This window comes from Phodopus roborovskii, unplaced genomic scaffold (genome assembly GCF_943737965.1).
Source record: "Phodopus roborovskii unplaced genomic scaffold, PHOROB, whole genome shotgun sequence".
Classification (NCBI taxonomy): Eukaryota; Metazoa; Chordata; class Mammalia; order Rodentia; family Cricetidae; genus Phodopus; species Phodopus roborovskii.
In genome coordinates this window covers 16,399,948-16,421,003 of record NW_026126485.1, presented here as the reverse complement: position 1 = coordinate 16,421,003, position 21,056 = coordinate 16,399,948, and the positions used below count along the sequence as shown (strand labels likewise).

General features: G+C 39.7%; 1 protein-coding gene across 2 annotated transcripts in view; it reads left to right on the top strand.

Annotated features, from left to right (window-relative positions):
- Usp6nl (USP6 N-terminal like) overlaps nucleotides 1-21,056 on the top strand; it is a 129,314-nt gene that overhangs the window by 50,956 nt on the left and 57,302 nt on the right. For both annotated transcript variants that reach the window (XM_051194843.1, XM_051194842.1), the window contains exon 3: nucleotides 20,333-20,400. In XM_051194843.1, coding sequence (XP_051050800.1) covers nucleotides 20,333-20,400 — 68 coding nt within the window. The remainder of the gene's footprint in view (nucleotides 1-20,332; nucleotides 20,401-21,056) is intronic.

The window sequence follows — 21,056 nt, the reverse complement described above, 5'->3', positions numbered from 1 at the left end:
TTGAACTCAGGGTCTCTGGAAGAGTAGTAGTCAGTGCTCTTAACTGCTGAGCCATCTCTCCAGCACTGCTTCATGTTTTTTAATAGCTGGAATGATAGTTATTTATGTCATTTCTAGTTTTTCTCGCTGTATTGTCAAGTTGGTTATGTTAGATGACAGTTATAAATGGATTGTTACTTTGGGCAGTTTCCTCAATGAGTTGGAGACACTGTTCCCTGAGCCCCCACTTCCTTCTCTTTATTTGTGGTACTGCTGACTAAACCTGTGGTTTATTATAGGCTAGACAAGTGCTGTACCATGGAGCTACATACATACTCAGTTTTGTTTTTAAATTTCTAATTTTGCAATAGGGCCTCCTTTCTACATTGTTCTGGCAGGTCTTGAACTTGTGGTCTTCTTGCCTCAGCCTCCAAATAGCTTTAAAATTATCTGTGTTTCTTGATATGCAAGGATGAACAACAGATTATGTAGCCATACTATGAAGTCTGGTTTTATTTTATTATTATTATTTTTTTAATCTTTGGAGAAAGGTTGTAAGTCTGTCACTCAGGCTGGCCTCCAACTCTCAGCAGCTCTCCTGCGTTAGCTTTCCAAGTGCTTAGGGTATAGGCCTTCACCCAGTTAGGCTGCCTGTTACTGTGATAAACTCCATGACCAAAGCAACTTGAGGGCTTATTTCAGCTCACAGCCTGTAGTCCATCATGTGGGAGGTCAGGACAAGAGCTGTAGGCAGTAACTGATGCAGAGGCCATGAAGGAATGTTCTTTATTGTCTTACTCCTCATTCTTGCTCAGCCTCCTTTCTTATAACACCAAGGACCACCAGCCCAAAGGTGGCATAACCCATAGTGAGCTGGTCCCTCTCTCATCATTCATCAGTCCAGAAAATGCACCACAGCTTTGTCCACAAGCCCATCTGGTAGGGACATTTTCTCAACTAATATTCTCTATTCCCAGGTGATTGTAGATGTGTCAACTAGACATAAAACTAGCTAGCACAGAGTGATATTATACCTTGTTTGAGTGTGTGTGCGTGCGTGTGTGCATGCATGCATGCATGCATGCATGTGTGCGTGTGCATGTATGAGTACACAGACGTGTGTGATGCACAGGGTGTGAGGTTTATATACAGGTGCATGCATGTGGAAGCCAGCAGTCAATGTTAGACACCTTACTTAATTGCTGTCCGTCTTATTTTCTTGAGGCAGGGCCTTTTGTGAACCTAGAGTCCATTGGAATAGAGCAGTGGCCAGCAAGCTCCAAAAGACCCTCCTGTTTCCCCTTCCTAGCACTGTGGTTACACACATTTTCCCTAAATCTTCATAATGATTTCTTTCTTTTTCTTACTTTCTTCCTTGTTTCTTTTTCTTTCATTTTGGTTCTGGTTAACCCAGGGCCTGGCATATGCTAGGCAAGCACTTTATCTTTAAGCTGTATCCCCCATCCCTCTTACTTTCTTGTATATATTTAAGTTCTGTTCCAAGGGATGATTATGCAGTTGTGATTGAATGTTGTGATGAAGGAGGGCGAAGGGAAATGGACTGAGTTTGAGTAACTAATGTGTCTCTGTAAGGTGACTGTAAGTGAAGCAGGCGGTCCAGTTGCAAAGGACTATGTGTTGTCATTGCTGCATTGTGACTCTCCTGTTCAAGTGATGAGTCCCTGCTATTATTATAACTTGTCACATGTTGCTTTGTAGTAAGGTGCCTTTGCTGTTAATGTATTATGGGGCAATATTTGCAGTCTTAGTTCTTTCAGGAGACCAGTCTTTTGGAGAAACTGTGTTTTTAGTCCATATTTGTAATGTGGTAGTTAGATGCAGTAGCAATAAATGGTACTTGTAATTTTTGAACTAATAACTAATGTATTGGGAAGTTTAATCCCTCTCATTTTTCCAAGAGAAGGCTTATCTCTTGTATTCTTCATCTGCTTTTCATTCACTGATTTGACTGGCTACTAGTTATTGTAAGTGGAATTTTTAGGTATCTATAGGGATAGGATATTGATTACTGTAGCTGACTTTTTTTTTTTTTAAGTTGTTTTTATAGCTATCTGGCTAAAGTCTCATCCTCATATGGAGAAAGTTTAGCTTTCTATTTAGCACAATTGTTATAAAGCTTGAAATGTGCTTGTAAAATGTTTAAAAACTATAAATTACAATGTTAATGTGATTTCTTAATATATTTCATTTTTAGGTGTGCATGTATGTATGTATGCATGCAGGGGAGAGAGAGGGAGAAAGAGATGAGAGAGGAAGAAAGAGATGATGAGAGAGAGAGAGAGAGAGAGAGAGAGAGAGAGAGAGAGAGAGAGAGAAATGTCCAATATCATCTTCTGTCACTCTCCACTGTTTGGGGTTTTGTTTTGTTTTGTTTTGTTTTGAGACAGTGAGACAAATCTCTCTCACTAAACTTGGGATTGCTGATTTGGCTAGAATGGCTGACCAACAAGCTCTAGGAATTCTCCTGTATCTGTTCCTGGCCCCAAGCACTGGGTACAGATGTAATGTGTTCTGCCTAACTTTTACATGCATAGCAAGCCAAGCACTTCACCTCCTGAGTCATCTCTCCAGCCCTGCATTTCTTTTTTCTTTTTTTTTTTTGCTGTTAGATTTTTTTTGTTATTTTATTTATTTATTTTTTTATTTAATTTTATATAACAAAGTCAAATTAAATGAAAACAAACATTTATACACAATATTTGGGAATTTGGGCGTCGTTCTTTCCAAACTACTTCCTGCTGGTAAGGGGCGCTGTCTTGGGGGATTCTAAGAAGATTCAGATATCCTGGCTGTAGTCTGTAGGGCTGTTTTTTCCAGCTGTTTGGAATGTAGGATCACCTTGTACTCTGTTTCAGGTGGTCTGGCGTGATCAAACCACATTAGTCTGGAAGGAATCCACATCTTTTCATTTTCTGTGGAAACAAAAATAGAAATACTTGTTCTTCAACTTAAATTTTGGAGTCAAAGCGTTTTTTTTTTTTTTTTTTTTTTTTTATTTATTATTTTACATGTCGATCCCAGTTCCCTCTCCCTTCCTCCCTCCCCTCCAGCCCTCCCTCCCTCCCTCCCTTTTGCCCTCTCTACCCTCTCCCATGCACTCTAAACACCCTCCCCTCCCAACCCCCCACCACAATACCATATGTAGGGGAATGCCATCCAGTTGGGGTCATGTAGATCTGACAGGTCCTGTGAAGTAGGGACTAGGGCTTCTCTCCTATCTCTAGAATAAGGCAGTTATCCCTCCATGGGGGATATGTTTGCAAAGTCCTTTTGTGCACCAGGGATACATCCTGGCTCCACTGTCTGTGGTCTCTTAGACTGCTCAGACCTTCTGGCTGATACCCATATTCAGGGGGGTCCGAGTCAGACCCCTGTTGGCTTCCCAGCTATCAGTCTAGTGGCCCTTAGCTCCTTACTTCTACCGCATGGTCTTGTCCTCTCCATCTGCTTCTGGGTTCTAGTTCGACTCAGTGTTTATGTATGGGTGTTTGCTCCTGTTTTCAACAGACATTAGTTGAGGACTCCATGGAGAAGTTAGTTGTTGATCTCACTCTCCGGGAAGGGCATTTATGATAGCCTTTCCACGGAAGCTGAGATTGTTAGTTGGGAGCAGTCTTGTAGTTCCCTCGACCTTCCTTTGTGTTCAACTTTATCTTCAAACCAATATTGGCTCCCTCTTTTATGTTCTCTCTCTCTGTCTCTGTCTCTGTCTCTGTCTCTGTCTCTGTCTCTGTCTCTCTCTCTCTCTCTCTCTCTCTCTCTCTCTCTCTTTCCTATTTTCCATTCCTAACCAGGCTCAATCCTCCTGGTCGCACATGCCTTCCTCTCCTCCCTCTCATTTTCTCCTACTTCTCTCTCCATTAGCTGTCCTCCCCCACTTTACCTGAGGTCTGGGGGACTTGTCCCTTCCCAGTTCTGTGAGGGACTTTATATGAATCTCTTAGAATACAACTTGTATCCTAGTTCCTCTGGTGATGTGAATTATAGGCTGGTGATCATTTGATCTAGTTCTAAAATCCATATATGAGTGAGTACATACTGTGTTTCTCTTTTTGTGACTGGGTTACCTCATTCAGGATGGTTTCTTCAAGTGCCATCCACTTGCCTGCGAATTTCAAGATACCATTATTTTTTTCTGCAGAGTAGTATTCCATTGTGTAGATGTGCCACATCTTCATTAACCATTCTTCAATTGAAGGGCATCTAGGTTGCTTCCAGGTTCTTGCTATTACAAATAGTGCTGCTATGAACATAGTTGAACAGATGTCTTTGTTGCATTGATGTGAATCCTTTGGGTATATGCCTAAGAGGGGGATTGCCGGGTCCTGTGGTAAACTAATTCCCATTTTCCAGAGGAACCGCCATACTGATCTCCAAAATGGCTGTATGAGTTTGCACTCCCACCAGCAGTGGAGGAGTGTTCCACTTTCTCCACATCCTCTCCAACATAAGTCATCACTGGTGTTTCTAATTTTAGCCATTCTGGCAGGGGTAAGATGGTATCTCAAAGTTGTTTTGATTTGCATTTCCCTGATAGCTAAGGATGTGGAGCATTTTCTTAAGTGTCTTTCAGCCTTTTTGATTTCCTCCATTGAGAATTCTTTCTTCAGTTCTGTACCCCATTTTTTAATAGGGTTATTTGGTGTTTTGTTGACTAGTTTCTTGAGTTCTTTGTATATTTTGGAGATCAGCCCTTTGTCGGATATAGGATTAGTGAAAATCTTTTCCCAGTCAGTGGGCTGCCGTTTGGTCTTGTCAACTGTGTCCTTTGCCTTACAGAAGCTTCTAAGTTTGAAGAGGTCCCATTTATTAATTGTTTCTTTCAGTGTCTGTGCCCCTGGAGTTATGTTCAAGAAGCGGTCTCCTATACCAATTTGTTCAAGGGTACCTCCTACTTTCTCTTCTAAGAGGTTCAATGTGGCTGGATTGATGTTGATCCAGCCCTGCATTTCTAAACTCTTTGTATTTCTAAACGCATGCCTTGTAATCTGTCAGAAACTCAGGAAAGTGAAGTGCCATAGAGACTAGAGCTGCACACATCTGCTTTTCTCAGAAGTATTGTTACTTCACATTTGCATTTTTGTGTACTTTGTTACAGTCTGTACTGTTGCCATCTTGTTTCATATTACACAATGTATTGATGATTTATTGTTAGGTGCTAGAGAAACTAGGTTCCCTATTTAAAAATTTTCAAACTAAAATCTGAGGAGATACATGGTTTATGACCTCTGTAAACACATCTGGAGAGGTTATGCGGTGTTGCCTTAGTAGATCTCTCAAGGCAAACTGATTTCAGTGGACTGAGCGATAGGAGCACTTGCTCTTTCCATGGACTCAGTTTGATTCCCAGCACCACAGTGGCTTACAGCTGTCTCTAATTTGAGTTCAAAGGATCTGTCTGGTATCTCTTCTGACCTCTGTGGGTACCAAGTGTGCATCTGGGCCATGCACATACATGCAGGCAGAACACTCATACGCATAAAATAAATGTACCTAAAAATTTTAAAATTACCGTTTTTCTCCGAGGCTATTGCGTTTTTTGTTTTGTTTTGTTTTTGTTTTTACCATAATCCCTAGCTCCATTCTCATCCCTTCCCCCATGGCTTTCTATGTGCTGCCATAGAGTAAGACAATGCTACATTGACAGAAAGGAGCTGGGCAGCGGAGGAGGCTGACTCACTAGGTCATAGTGTCTCAGGAACATAACCATTGTTAAATCCTGCCTTTAGGAGTTGCTGCACAATTGGAACTGATAAAATGTAAGATCTTCTAATACCAAGTGAGCACCAAAGACCTCATGTCTGAAAAGTTAGCTTAAGAAAAGGAATGACCTGAATTGAGGAAAAAACAAAACAAAACAAAAAGCAGCAGGGGTGGGGAAGAATGAAGAGGAACTACACAACTGAGGCAGTGAGTTTTAAGGCTAGAGAACTTGTCACACAGAGCTATGATGTCAAGGAACAGATTGTCCCCTCTTAGACCTTCCCACCTGCCAGCCCAAGCCAGTTCTTCCTCTGCTCCTGGAGCAGCATAGCCCATTCTCCCAAAGCATCTTCCTCAGGTGCTTAGAGCTTTGTCCCTCCCTGCTGGTGCTGGTGTGGAGCTGTGTCCTCTGACTTTGTCCTCCCCTGCTGGTGTGGATCTCCTCTGGCCGTCTGGGCAGACTTCCTCCCACTGTATGGCCCAAACACATGGTTGGCATAAATTCCTTGAGTAAGCATACAACTAGATAAATTATAGCTATTTTAATAATTATTTTTCAAAATTTGTCGCACGATAAAGCACTGACAACTTTACTTCCCACACTGCTGGTAACCAACAAAAATGCCAAGAATAGGGCCCGTGAGATGGCTCAGTTGGGAAAGGTGCTTGCTACCAAGCCTGATGGCCCACATTCAGTCCTAGGACCTTCAGGGTAGAAGGTGAGAACTGACTCCACAAGTCATCCTTTGATGTCCATGCTGGCATACTGATAACTGGGTGTGCACATGCACTGGATTTGCTATTTATTGAAAATGCAGTAGTATTATGTATACCGTACAACACAATACAGTTGTATGCGTTCTCACAAGACAGAAAATACTTAAATGTATTTGTCATGTAAGTTAAGAGTTCATCTATGTCACCTCTGGTTTTATTTATGTGTTTGAGTGTGGGGTAAACGAGTATGAGAGTGTACATGTCCGTACCTGTCTGTGTGGAAGCCATAAGTATTCTTGAGTGAGTTCTTCAGGAGCCATCCACTTTGGATTTTTGACAGTCTCTCACTGGGACCTGGGACTTAGTGATTCTGACAATCTGCCTGTCATCATTGTTCCAGTGCTGAGATGATTACAAGCACACATCACACACTGGCATTTTTATGTGGGTGTTAAGGATGGAACTCAAGTTTTCATGCTAGGGTAGGGCAAGTACTGAGCCACCCCCTCCCCTTTACTTTAAGTTATTCATACTGATATTCAAAATGACATCAAAGCTGAGTTTGTATAAGTCTTAGAAAATGGGTGCTATCTGAAGCAGCTGTGCCTTCATTGAAGTAGGAAGACAGTGAATTCTTGCTCTGTAATCTTTGTACAATATTTATATACCATAAATTGCCAGTGGTAGGTATGTTAAAAAATACTGCCTTTAAAGTTTGGTCTTCAGAATTAATAATTCTTTGCTTCAAAGAATGTATGTGGTATATGAATTTGTAAAAAGAGATATTGAAAGGGGTTTGAACAAAATAAGTGTAGGTCCGAATTCTATTAACTGGAGTATAAATTAGAGACAGGGTATAGGATACAAAGGCCCTTTGTGGGGAACTTCTTTTTCCTGCCCAGCAACTTGCAATTGGCAACTCATAAAATATTTTTAAAGTAAAACTTTATTGTACTTAGTGGTGTATGAAATAATGCCAGACTGTTTCAATTTAACTTTGAAAAAAACTTGTGTACATGTTTATAATAAACAGATTCTACAAAAGTTCATTTTGTATTTTTAAAACTCGTTGGCACTTAATAATACTAGTGAAGCAAAACTTGAGAAACTTAGACCTCAGTGTATTGGAATCAGCAGTGCTGAGGAATTATTACAGCTTTCTGTCTTATTGGAAGAGGGTAGTTGCTTGTAGAAACATAAACAGAGCATGTTGATTTGAGGTCACAGAAATCAGTCAGCCCATTTCCTGGTTACTGTGTACTATTTTCTTTCTTAGTAGCATATAATTTATTAATTAGGAAGTAGACAAACATGTTCTCTTTTTTTATATTTTGTGGCATTGTGCCTTGGCACCTTCTAGATTTGTGTTGAATTTGAGGCTCCCACGCTAACATAGCTTAAGATGAGTAGCTTTACCTCCAAGTTTCACTTTTCTCGTTTGAAATGTCCAAATGTTAATTTTAACTGTCAGTGGGGCTGTTTGGGTGTTGAGCATGGTGGAGCTATGTGATTAGCAGGGAGTGAAGCTCTGCTCTTCGGATGTGTGAGCTGATCTGAGCAGCTGTTCTGCCCATGGGGCCTTGTTACCCTGTGCAGCCTTATTTTGTTTCCCCCCATTGTCTCATTAACTCCAGGGCATTTCCTTGGCTCCTGCCCTTATTTAATGCTATGTTGAGCTTATGCTGACAAGTTTTCTTGTCATTTTGTTTATAGACCACGTGACAGGTTTAGAAAACCTTGAAGCCTTATTCTTTGATCTGAATGCCACTCCAGAACTTAAAAGCTGCATGTTCTTTGCAGGTTGATTAACCTAGTAATGATACCTACTTCATGGTTTTGATATGAGCAGATTAAGTGAGGTAACGTGGAGTTTAGACTATACAGACAGTAAGTGCTGTCTGTTATCTGAGAGCCAGGCCTTTCATTGCTAACTTAATTCATCTGGTCCCCTAATGAGTGCCTAGCCCATTTGTATATCTTGGATGGTATTTGTTATGTAAAGTACACCTTACTTAGTATACCAGTCACCAAACACAGCAACAGTATTAGCATAATAGTAATTGGATGGAAGGGATACCATTTCCTATTAAACACATATACAGATTGGAATGTTTATGTATAAGGTTGCTTAGAATTATTGAATTGTGTTTAAGACAGTTATGTGCAGTAATGAGTTTCTTGTCCCACCACGTCACTGCCACTTCAGCCCCAAATAAATACACAAGTACTATATTAATGATAAAATTGCTGGCCGAATGGCTAGGGCTTCCTATTGGCTAGCTCTGTCTTAATTATTAACACATTTCTATTAATCTATGTATTTCCATGTGTTCTTGGCTTACTGGAGAATGCCCAGACTTGTTACTCCTTTGGTGGCTACATGGTGTCTCCTTGAGGTGTCTCTCTGCCCCTCTCGTCAGCATTCTCCTGGTCTCCTGGCCCTGCCTGTCTTCCGTCTGCTACTGACTACTGGCCAGTGTTTTATTCATCAACCAATAAGAGAGACATATACACTGAAGAATATCTCCCATCAGCTATGTGTTATGAGAATTTTGAGATACCATGCTTGAGTTTAGGGCACTTTAAGTTTTGTTTTCTTTTTTTTTTATTTTATTTGTATGTATGTTTTCATTGCATATATGTGAGTACAAACATGTTTGTGGCTTTGATGGCATTATGCTCCAGCTTGAACCAAGGGCCAGTATTTAGACACTTCAAAGCATGACAATGCAGTTCTCTCTTTCCGTATTTGTGAAGGTGGTTGATTCAGTATCAGCCTATAAAGCACAGCGTTTTAAGAGTGTTCGCTTTATACATTAGGGGATTATTTGTCAAAGTTTTGCAACTTTTTGTTATTTTTTGTGATTATGCTGGAAACCAATAAATTAAACATAATAGAAGAGCATAATTGCTTATCTCAAAGAAAATTATGTATAAGTTCTTGCATTCTTTAGACACTATTAGTCTCCATTTTGCATAAATGACTAACAGTTTGGCGAGATTGGAATCCAGAATACAACTGTAAGGACTAATAGATAAAAATGCTGGGCATGATAGGACATTCCTACAATCCTAGCATTCAGGGGACTGAGGCAAAATGATCAAGTTTCAGATCTGTTTCTAAGAAATGTGTTGTAAGAATCAGTGGCAAGAGGAGGAGCTGTAATAAGATTGCTATGGCATACATGGGCAAAGGTGCAAACATGACACTGAAATAGCCTGGATTTCAGCCCTGCTCTGCAGCTTAATTCCTGTATGACTTGAACTGTTTAACTTCTCCATTCCAATCTCCCCATGTGAAAACTAGACTTAGTCATAACCTAACGTAGTAGGTTGCTATTGTAGGGAGTGAAGTTATACATGTTAATGCCTAATATAGTATCTGTCAGGTAGTAACATCTCAGTAAACACCTTCTAGAACATCCACAAATAAGGATGTTGCAAACTGCTGTTGTGCCAGCTATTAAGACAATCATCCTGCTGGAAAAACAGTTAAGGTATAATCTTGAGTTTGTTAGCAACAGTAGGCGAGGCAAAGTGGATGAAGTGATTCATATCTTGTCTTGGGTGGAAGTATTATAAACATCTTCTGCTGGCAATGTGTCATTCAACCCTGCCCCCAAAGGTGGGAATTACATTCATATTCAACAGTTAGCAATTATATTTATCATCAGTAGTAATGGTGTTTAAATATTATTAAATCGTTTTGTTTTCCTTTTCTCTGTGAATCATTGTACAAAGTGGAGGAGTTCCTATTCTGATTTTGAGGTTTCTGGGAGTCAGTTGTGATTCAGTTTTGTCTTAAGAAGTAAGCCACAGAAAATCTTCCATTGGCTGACTGGAAGACATGGCACTTATTCACTGGGTTACCAACACAGCCAGGCACTCCCAAGTCTTCCTTCCTGAATTAGGGAGGGGAGCAGAGCAGAGACAGCAGGTGCCTGGAGACAGAGGTCAAGAGGCAAAGTAGGAGCAGACCAGCCTTGCTCCTATGCTTCTTTTGTATGCTTGACTTTAAACATCCTTTTGTTTCCTGGAAGGTGGAGAGTGGCGAGTGTAGGAGAAGGTTCTAGGTGTTGCTATGGCTGAAGGCTTTGCACTGGACCTGAAGGTTTTTGGGCGCTCTGGAAAACATGGAGCCATGTGGTAGAGAAAGTGAGACTGAGAAGTCCTGTGTGGGAGCAGAACAAAGGGGAGGCGGCATGGAAGGAGGAAGAGGAGTATAAACACAACAGAAGGTGCAAGTATGGCTTCCCAGGCGCCGCCCTACTTTGTGAAGGACTTGTAAATAATCAGAAGTGTCAATTTAAATAAACAGACGTGTTCTGCTTATGTTACAGCCCTTAAAAATGTAAGTGCCATCTATAGAGTTTTTTTTTTTAATTTATTTTATATAACCAAGTCCATTTAAATGAAAACAAACATTTATACACAATATTTGGGAATTTGGGCGTTGTTCTTTCCAAACTACTTCCGCTGGTAAGGGGTGCTGTCATGGGGGATTCGAAGAAGATTCAGAAATCCTGGCTGTAGTCTGTAGGGCTGCTTTGTCCAGCTGTTTTGAATGTAGAATCACCTGGTACTCTGTTTCAGGAGGTCTGGCTTGATCAAACCACATTAGTCTGGAAGGAATCCACATCTTTTCATTTTCTGTGCAAACAAAAATAGAAATCCTTTTCCCCAGTAACTTGTCCTTGAACTTAAATTTTGGAGTCAAAGCATTTTTTTTAAAATTTAATGTATTATTTTACATGTCAATCCCAGTTCCTTCCCTCCCTCTCTCCCTCCCTCCCTCCCTTTCTCCTTCCTTCCCTCCCTTTTACCCTCTCTGCCCTCTCACATGCACCCTAACCACCCTCCCCTCCCATCCCCCCACCCCAATTCCATATGTAGGGGAATGCCATCCAGTTGGGGTCATGTAGATCTGACAGGTCCTGTGAAGTAGGGACTAGGAATTCTCTCCTGTCTCTAGGTTAAGGCAGTTATCCCTCCATGGGGGATATGTTCGCAAAGTCCTTTTGTGCACCAGGGATACATCCTGGCTCCATTGTCTGAGGTCCCTTAGACTGCTCAGTCCTTCTGGCTGAGACCCATATTCAGGGGGGCCTGAGTCAGTCCCATGCTGGCTTCCCAGCTATCAGTCTAGTGGCCGTTAGCTCCTCCTTGTTCAGGTAAGCTGTCTGTATGTGTATAAACGGAGTTTTAAAATGTAAAAGAAAGCAGAAGTACTTTTTATTTTTTTTTAGTGGAAAATATGTAGGAGACACCCATAGGTTGAATTCAATGTAATCAATCTGATTACAGGGGATGGCATCCTCTCCACTAGTGCTTAGAGTCTTAGTTGGAGTCATCCTTGTACATTTCTGGGAAATTCCTTAGTGCCAGGTTTCTTGCTAGCTCCATAAAGACCCCTTCAATCAAGATATCTCTTTCCTTGCTCTCCCTTTCTGTACTTCCCACAACTCAACAATCTCATTCCTTATGTTAGTCTTGTTTCTCTTCATATCATATATATATTACTTTTTTAAAAGATAGCTTTCTTTAAAGATTGCCCTTCCACACACTGCAGCAAACCCAATAAACTCATGGATTTACCAAGTTACATTAAAATCATTATTGCGATGTGTCATGAGTTCCATAACTATAGTATATAGATATTTACGCAACGAATATTGCTTCCTCATGCAATCTTTTGTAAAAAAATATCTCTTGATGTCTGTTTTAGCATATAATGTAATGGAGACACAACATTCACAAATCTTTGTTCAGCGACAGTAAGTCTTATAAATAGCTCTTCAGTAATATATTACCAACCCTCTACATTCTGTATTTACTTTTACTTATTATGTTTCATTTGTTTCATTTCCGAATGTCTAATTGTCAAGAGTCGGACTGTGTCTTTGGGAATCAGACCTTGTGATGATTTACAGATCTTAGTTTTGTTATAACTTTATGAAGGTCATAAAGTATACATAAGAAACTAGTGATTTTAACCACATATTGTAATAAATGCTCTCAATGGGTTTAGTTTATTATCTAAACAAATATACAATTTACATGTTTATCTTCTTTGCCTCCTGTTTCATGTTTTTCAACTCTCCTGGAAAAACATTCCCTTTGAAATCTCCCACAACATTTACTGCATTATTCCCAACCTTTTTTGTGGGTTTTACAATACAGTCTTTAAAATCCATCAAAACATTCCATTTTCTTCTTCAAAATGGACCTCCCAGTTCACTTTCTAAATTCTGGCTCAAAAAAAAAAAAAAAAAAAAAAAATCAGTTATATATACACAGAATTGGGAACGTTGAATTTAACAACACTTCATGGGGGAAAACAACCTGAGGGTTGAGTAGAGTATGATTTCAAAATGAATCGGAAGTGACGTATTTACTTAGAACAGAGAGCTAATGCAATCTTCGTCTACATTAGCAGAAGTCATAGTATTTAGCCTTTAGGCAGTAATTGTCCCATTGTGCTTTGTGCTGTAGATTAGGCCAATATTAAGGGGAAGATTCTTGATAAATTAAAACATGCCTAGAGAATGGCAAATAGACAAGTATGTTGTATAAAAATATTACTGTGCTGAAACATTTGGACTCAACTATCATCATTTAATTTAAATTCAGTTTAAAATTATCTGAGAATAGGGGATATGAGTAACATGAAAATAACTTGTTTAGTTTTTATAGCTTCAGATGGTTAGTAGACAAAGTAGACAAAGTGGAAACAGATTTTATTTTAAAGTTTTGGAAGCCCATCAAGATCTAGTCAGGATCACCAGTATAAATGATTGTTTTACTGATGGATGTGGAAAGAACACTGGAGTAGTCATGAAAATGTATCTTGGCACTAGAACCCTCACAACATTTTTTATAATGATCTTATAAAAATCTTGGCTTTTCTGTAGGTTTTTTATTTTATACTTGCTTTAAAAGGTAAGGAATATTTTGTCTAGGACTATTAAAACCAGTGTCAAGATTATCACTATGGATAAGAGAATCTAGATCAAACTCAATTTCAAATATAATAAAGGTTTATATTGACTAATGAGTGATGGAGGTGGCGCAGCCTTGGTGGCTAGAAAATGACTAAAAATGAATTAAGAGGTAAATGTAACAGGGTTCTTGCTGAAGGCAGGCCAGGACAGTTGGTCAGTTGTGTGGGTGAGGGGGTCTGTGCCAAACCCAGTTTGCAAACACTCTTCTTTCAGTTGGGCTGGGGTGGCTGAGGCTAGCATGAAGACCAGGGCTAAGGGTCAAGGCTTCATGGAAGAGGGAGTTCAAAGCCTTGGCTTCAGTCCCACAGAAAGCATGCCAGTGGCTTTTGTTATTTTGGGTTTTTTGTTTGTTTGTTTGTTTGTTTTTATATTGTTTTTCTGTGTTCTCAAATCTCTTTTCAAATAAGTATTGTAGAGGTTGCAAACTTTTAATCCTTGTATATTTATTTTGGTGAAATAAATTGCCACATGGCTCAAACAGTGCAGATTTATTCTAGAGTTCTAGAAGCCAGAAGCCTGAAAGCCATTTACTGGTCAGTATGGTTAATTCCTCCTGGAGTCTCCAGAGGAGACAAGGGTTCCCTTCTTCTTCATCTTCTGGGGCTGCTGCTCTTCAACAACGACTTCCTCTGTTGGCCGTCTTTCCTTCTGTTATTCTGGATTCTTGTGACGAAGTTGGGCCTCCCTGCACAGTTATTCCCCCTCAGACCCTTTATGGTGCTTTCATGGGCTCTCGGGATTAGGCTTGAACATCAGTTGTTTGATGGGAAAACATTCTTCAATTTATCTCAGCTTGCTGCTTTGTAATATCTAGAAGCATATTTATTTTCCCCCATTTGTGTTGTAAAATTCCAAGTTCCTGATAGCTTTTCTCAGAACTTTGAAAATTGTGCCTCATCACCTTTGAGCCTAGAAGTTGCTTGATGCCATTCTGATTCTCATGCCTTAGTATGTGACTCGACTTCTTCCTTTCCTCTGTACTTTTTTTTAGATCTTTTGTTGTTGAACATTATCACTGCCCTAGGAGGAGCATAAACTTAATTCATGACTATCTAGTTCAGTTCCTAGGCACCCAAAAAAAAGTAACAGGGCTGTTAACTTATGCAAAATGTTTTTCAAATTATAGGTCTCTGCCCATTTAAAGAAACAACAGTAGCAAGGGAAAAAATAGATAAAAGAGAATAAAAGTTTCATTAGAAGTATGTGGTTTATTAAAAGTGTTTGGAACATGGGCTCGCAAGATGACTCTGGGTAAAGGTACCCGCCCTCATCCAGGTTCAGCTGGATGACCTAAATTCAATCCCTGGGACCCACGTGATGGAAGAAGAGTCCTAGTTCTTACAACTTGTTCCCTGGCCCCCACACTGGTGCTGCTGTGGTGTATATAATTCTCCCCCCACCAAAAGAATAATACACACTAATTCCTTTTTAAAAGTTCTGTTCCCAGGAACACTATCGTAGCATGTATTTATAGTATGAGTCAGGGCCTGGCATTTTCACATTAAAATATGTTAACATATAAAGTAGACTCTAAAAGTGTTTCTTCATAGGTTTAATTTATGTTTTAAATAATTTGTGTGTGTGTGTGTGTGTGTGTGTGTGTGTGTGTGTGTTCCATGACAACTTTGTTGAAAGTACTAAGAATTCGGCTAATTTGAAGTGTAAGAGTGGCATGTGAGGTTGCTTGTGAAAAGCCACTGTTTGCTGTGAGATGGAATGCTGTGTGTAGGCTGCTGTGGCTTCTAGTTGGGATTCAGCCTGAAAGACATGTTTTTCCTCCCAACAAATCAGATCTTTGTTTGAGGATCCATAACCCATGTAACCACAGGGAGGCCGTTCCCCACTTGGAAAAAGAAAGAATGCATTTTAAGCATCCTTCCTTGTGCTTGTTTCACAGTTAAGTAGAGCCCCACCTACTCTGTTTCTGTTAGTTGCAGAATGTATGAGGTACCACCTAATACTCTCACATAATGATGAAACCTTGGAGTAGATCAGTTTTCTATGAGGACTGAAACAGCTGTCATCTTCCAAGGCCAGCCTGATTATCTAAGGAAGGGTAAAGTACTTCTAATGTTGATAATGTTTTCTATACTTCTCACCTATTCAAGTATTCACAAGGGAAAGGTAGTCTGCTGTCAGTGTTGTTTTATGGGATTGAATTTGAAATTTAGTCATGTTGTAATGTGTGTTTTTAAAGAATGTAGTTCAAATGGATACTTTTTCTTAAAAGTTTGGGGGGGGGATTTGAGACATGAAATGTCAATTTTTAAAATGCTTCTGAAAATACTATAGTTGTCATTTTCTTTGATAAATGTGTACCAAGAGATATGTCCCCATATACTAGAGTAGTAAACTAACATTGTAAAGGGGCTGTTGTTTAAAATAGTCATTTCTCATATTTCTCCATATGGTTTCATTTTTAAGGATAGGGAATTTTTCTTTATATATGTTTATTGTAATAGCCATACTATTTTGGTAACAGATTTTTTTCCCAAATAAACTTATTTTTATGGATTTATCATGAAAATAGAACATAAAGTTTTAGGATAAATAATGTGATAACACCTTGTTTGAATTGTTATTTGATGGTGGCATGTGGTATAAACTGAGTGGCACAGTTGTCATTGTTCAGTAGTTATCCAAACTTCTTACTTATACAGGCACAGGGTGGCTTTGGTGTTTTTGTGATAAAAGCTTTGGGACAAACTCTTTATTCTCACAATGCAAGTTTTAAGTAAGAACAGGAAACACAATTTCAGCAGAGTGATCCCTGTACTACAGGTGATTACCATGAAGCGTGAATTAGTAATGTCTGAAAATTCAACAGTAGAAGAACTAGTATTTCCTTTTAGTCTCTTAAAAGAAGCATATTTGGTTATAATTTATAAGGGTAGTTGGGCCTTTAATCTACTTTATTTCTAGAATAAATTAATAGTGATAAGATTTTCTTCCCAGAGAGACACACAAGGATGGGGCATGTATAAGGGAATTATGGAAACTTATTTGCTAAATTGTCCCTTCCCCTTGCCAAGACAGGTTTTTCTGTATGGCCTTAGCTGCCCTGAAACTAGCTCTGTGGACCAGGCTGGCTTTGAACACTCAGAAAGCTACCTGCCTCTGCCTCCCGAGTGCTGGGAGTAAAGGCGTGCACTACCACCACTTGACTGAGTATAACTGTTTTGGTCATTTTAAATGAAGTATATGATCATTCTTTCTAGAAAACAGGATGTAGGTTCATTCAGTTCCAGAGTGACCTCTATTAGATAATTGGCTTTTCCCTTGTAGAGTTCTTAGCCTGATAGTGAGCAGAGTATAGGTTCATAAACTGTGGCTTGCCCATGTTTTTTAGATTATTGACACCAGCTCCTACCCACATCTCTTCCTGTTCTGTTCTTTCTTATACACTTTAAAACTTTTACTTCTTGTGTCAGATATCTGCTGACAGTCCTGGGCTGGTAGTGGGAATTAAGGCCCACTGTAAAAGAGATCTTAGGAAAACATTCCTCTGCTGACTTGGAAGGAAATGTTTAGCAGCTCTGATAGCATTCCTGGAGCTCGGTGGGCTTGACTTTAATTTCTGGGCACTCACTTTCTTCCCTTCGGTAGAGGTGTGAGTTTGTTGTGTCAAAGCTGATCATGAGAGTAGGAGGGGAAACTGATGACCACATGTGTATGCTTATCTCAGACTAATCTTTGTATTAGTTTGTTGTAACATCTGAACAACTAGTGTGCATTTGGTTACTATATAGCATCATTCTGTTTACTTACTATTTGCACTTGCACTGAAGGAGAGCTTATTAACATTTTGTATTCTGAGATAATGTGGAAAAAAATGTCCCCCCCCCCCCGTCCCCAGGAAAAGAGCTTTAACCAAATGTACAGTTCCCATTTTGCTGATTTTTACTATTATAATAACTTGTGCTTGTTTACTGACCAATATATTCCCCAGAGTACTGTGTTGGGTAGAGGATGTGTCTCTTAGTAAGATTTCTGACACATACTATCCAGAAGGCTTTTGTACATTTATATGTTTAGTCTTATTGTCCTGAACTGCAAATGACATCTGGCTTTTGTCAGTATTATCGACTTTTGCTGTTGTTGAGTCTAACTGGGTGCAAAGTGATATTTTAAAACCTGTTTCTGTAATTATTGAGGCTGATCCCCTCCCCCATGTTTTATTTTTGTTGTAAATTAGATTGTGTATCTTTAGATTTATTTTATGTGTCTGGGTGTTTTGCCTGCATGTATGTGTGTGCACCATGTGCATGCCCATTGCCCAGGGTGGTCAGAAAAGGGGTTGAATCTCCTGGAACTGGAGTTACAGATGGTCTTGAGAAAGCATGTGTGTGCTGGGAACCAAACCCAGGTCCTTTGCAAGAGCAACATACTTTCTAACCTCTGGGCCATCTCTCTAACCCCATAAGTAGATTTTGTTTTTGTTAGAGCTGTGCATCAATGTAATGATGCAGCAGTGCATATTATTTGCTTTGGAAACAACTGACTTGCACAGTTCCTTCGCAGTTGGAATGGCCACTCTACAATCACCTAGCTTGATTTCATCCTCTGTTTACTTCCCTGTGCTAAGTGACATGCCATAATATTGCTTCCCACTTCTTCAGATTCCAGTGTTGGCTCTGTCTTCCTACTCTGGTTAGTGAGGGCTTGGTTCACTGCCCTGCACTCACCTCGGCCACACACGGCCCTTCCGGTATTCCCTATCTTTAACTCCACTCCCACCCATGTCTCCCCATGAATTCCTGTTTCCAAGCTGCAGTAGTCAGTTCTCCTATCACTGAGAAAGTGCCACTGATAAACAACTTCAAAGGGACATTTATTTTGGCTTACTGTTCTGAATCTCAGTTTGTGGTTGGAGCAGAGAGAAAGAACAAGAAGGTTCCTGGGACAAGATAGGCCCTTTAAAACATGCCCATTGACACTGATTACACATTGAGCTGTGAACTCATCAGTGGGTTAATCTTTGGGGGGAGGTTAATGTCCTCCTCATCCATACACTCAGCCAGGAACCAAGCTTTCAACACATGTCTCTGAAGGACAATTCATATCCAAACCATAATGATGGAGCTTTAAAGGAGAGGTTTCAAAAGTCCTTAAATTGTCATAGCAATAGGATTTTAGGGGAAAATGGATATGCATGTTCTGTCATTTTGTGTGCTTTGAATTGTTTTTATGAAACAGTGGTTAAAGTTGAGAACTCTACACTTAGGACTGTCTGGTTTTGATTTCGAGCATTAATTTTTACTAGCTTTGTGGCATTAGGCAATCTGTTTGATACTGCTAAGCCTCATGTATGATTGGTTATGATTGCTTCAGGGTTAATAATGATGCTTGTCTTATAGTGCTGTGAGAATTTGTGGCAAGGCCTGTTAAAGAGCTCCACATGGTGTCTTGCTATCTGCCAGCACTCAGCTCAGCCATAGCTGTTTTGTTACCATTGCTCTCGTGAATTTCTTGTTCTTGATGTTTGCCCAGGCTTTTTATTTAAACACTGTTGTCTTTTCTCCTTGTTTGTAATACCTTTTACATAATCTCTGATTTGTTCTTTATTTTTATTATGGTGCCTGGAGTCATCTATCCACCTATCTGTCCCTGTTTTGAAACATAGATCAAAACTGCTTGTGGATGAAAGTATTTCTTTCCATGTCATGGTTGGTTACTGAGGGAAGTAAGGGCAGGAACTGAAACAGAGACCATGGAGGAGTGTTGCTTACTGGCTTGCTCTCTGTGGCTGGCTAGTTCAGCTTGCTTTCTTATACAACCCAGGACCACCTGCCTGGGGTAAAATTGCCTACGGTGGGCTGGCCTCTCGCATACCAATCATTAATTAAGAAAATGCCCACAGAGAGCAAACTGATCAGATGGAGACTATTCCTCAATTCAGAGTCCCTCTTTAGGGTATCTGTAGTTTATGTCAAGTTGACAAAACAAAACAAAATACCTAGTCATCATACTCCTTTGCTTTCTTAGCTTACATACTTTCTTTGCTTACAATGTTTTATCACAGCAGTAGACAACTTATACATATTTTATTATGCAAACATAAAATAATGTTTCCTATGGCTCTTAGCATCCTTAGTGTCACTGGTCCTTTCTCTCTCCCACTGCCTTGCTTTGACTTGATGCTTACTTCCCGGTTAAATCCCTTCTTTCTCCCCTATTATCTGAAAACTTAACAACTTTCCATTTCAGTTTCTATTCCTATTTCTGATGAGAGATGCCATTCTGTAAATATGTTTCTCATATTGGTTTATGAATAAAGCACTGTTGGCCAATAGGAAAGTAACTAATACAGCACTCGAGAATCAACTCTCGAGTGCTGTATTAGTTACTTTCCTTGTCACTGTGGACGAATATTATACCTAACGCAAACAGCGTGAGGAGAGACATGTTTATTTTGGCTTATGGGTTCTAGGGGAATGGCTAGGAAGGCAGGGTGGCAGGAACATGTTGCAGTGCCCTCTTAAATGGTGCTAAACCAGCAAGCAGAGAGAGGGGCTAGGCTGGCTCTGTTCAAGGCCTGCCCCTGTCACCCCCAACACCATCTGCCAGTCAAGGTTCTGTGTCTAGTTTCCCAAAACAGTATCACCAGTTCAAGACCAGATACTGAAACACGGAGGTGGCGGGGGGCGGGGGGGGGCGGGGATCTCATTGAAATTAAGATCACAGCAGGGGCTTAGATTTGTGGTCTTGTGACATGTTTGCTGTTAATAAATGTACAGTCTTTGAATTTACATATAGTATTAAAGTGATAGAACAGTTGATATTCTAAAGCTTCAACTAACTTATCATTTTGATTTTATTACTTTTTCATATTGCTTTTATGTTTTATTAGTTTTATGACTAACTTTATTATTCTCAGGATAACAGCCCATCTAAATTTGATCTCTCCACAGATTCGGACCAGGATGTAGCACTCAAACTTGCTCAGGAACGAGCCGAAATCGTTGCTAAATATGACAGAGTAAGTATCTATATTTATTCTTAGAGTAGGTTTTTATTAAAAAAATCCATATAAATAGAAAAGGGCTTGCTTTTTGGAGAGCTGAATAACAAGGAGTTTATTCCCTTTGTGAGGACATTGAGTTCAACTCCTTTTTCTCTGTTTTCTGTGAATCCTCTCTCCTTTTTGCCTTCCTCCTCTTTAGCTGTTTTTCCCGACTTGCCCCTGCCGCTGTGCGTACTTTCGTACACACTGGCTATCTCCTCCCTGCAGTACTTGTCTCCCCGACTTCTGAAGACCCCATTGCCCACTCCTCTCGTGTCTTCCCTCTGACCGTCATTCTGAATGTATGTTACCTGCTGGCACTCTTCATTTTCACCCTAATACCAGTCACATCGATGTTTGGTGTATTTTGCTTGTTATCTGCTCTTCCTTCTAGACTCTGTGGGGTCAGGAATTTAGTTTGATTTATTCCTGTGAAATAAATACCTGGAACAATTTTTTTTACTAATGGCAGCTACTCGAGTACTTGAGAGAGTGGATATATAGAATTAAATTTTCTTTTAGAATAGTTTTTACATGTACTCAGTTAATTTATTATAAATTTCAGATTCTTATATTTATGTGTCATGTAAATTTAAACTAACATTTTGCCTGTATGACAGAATGAAATCAAT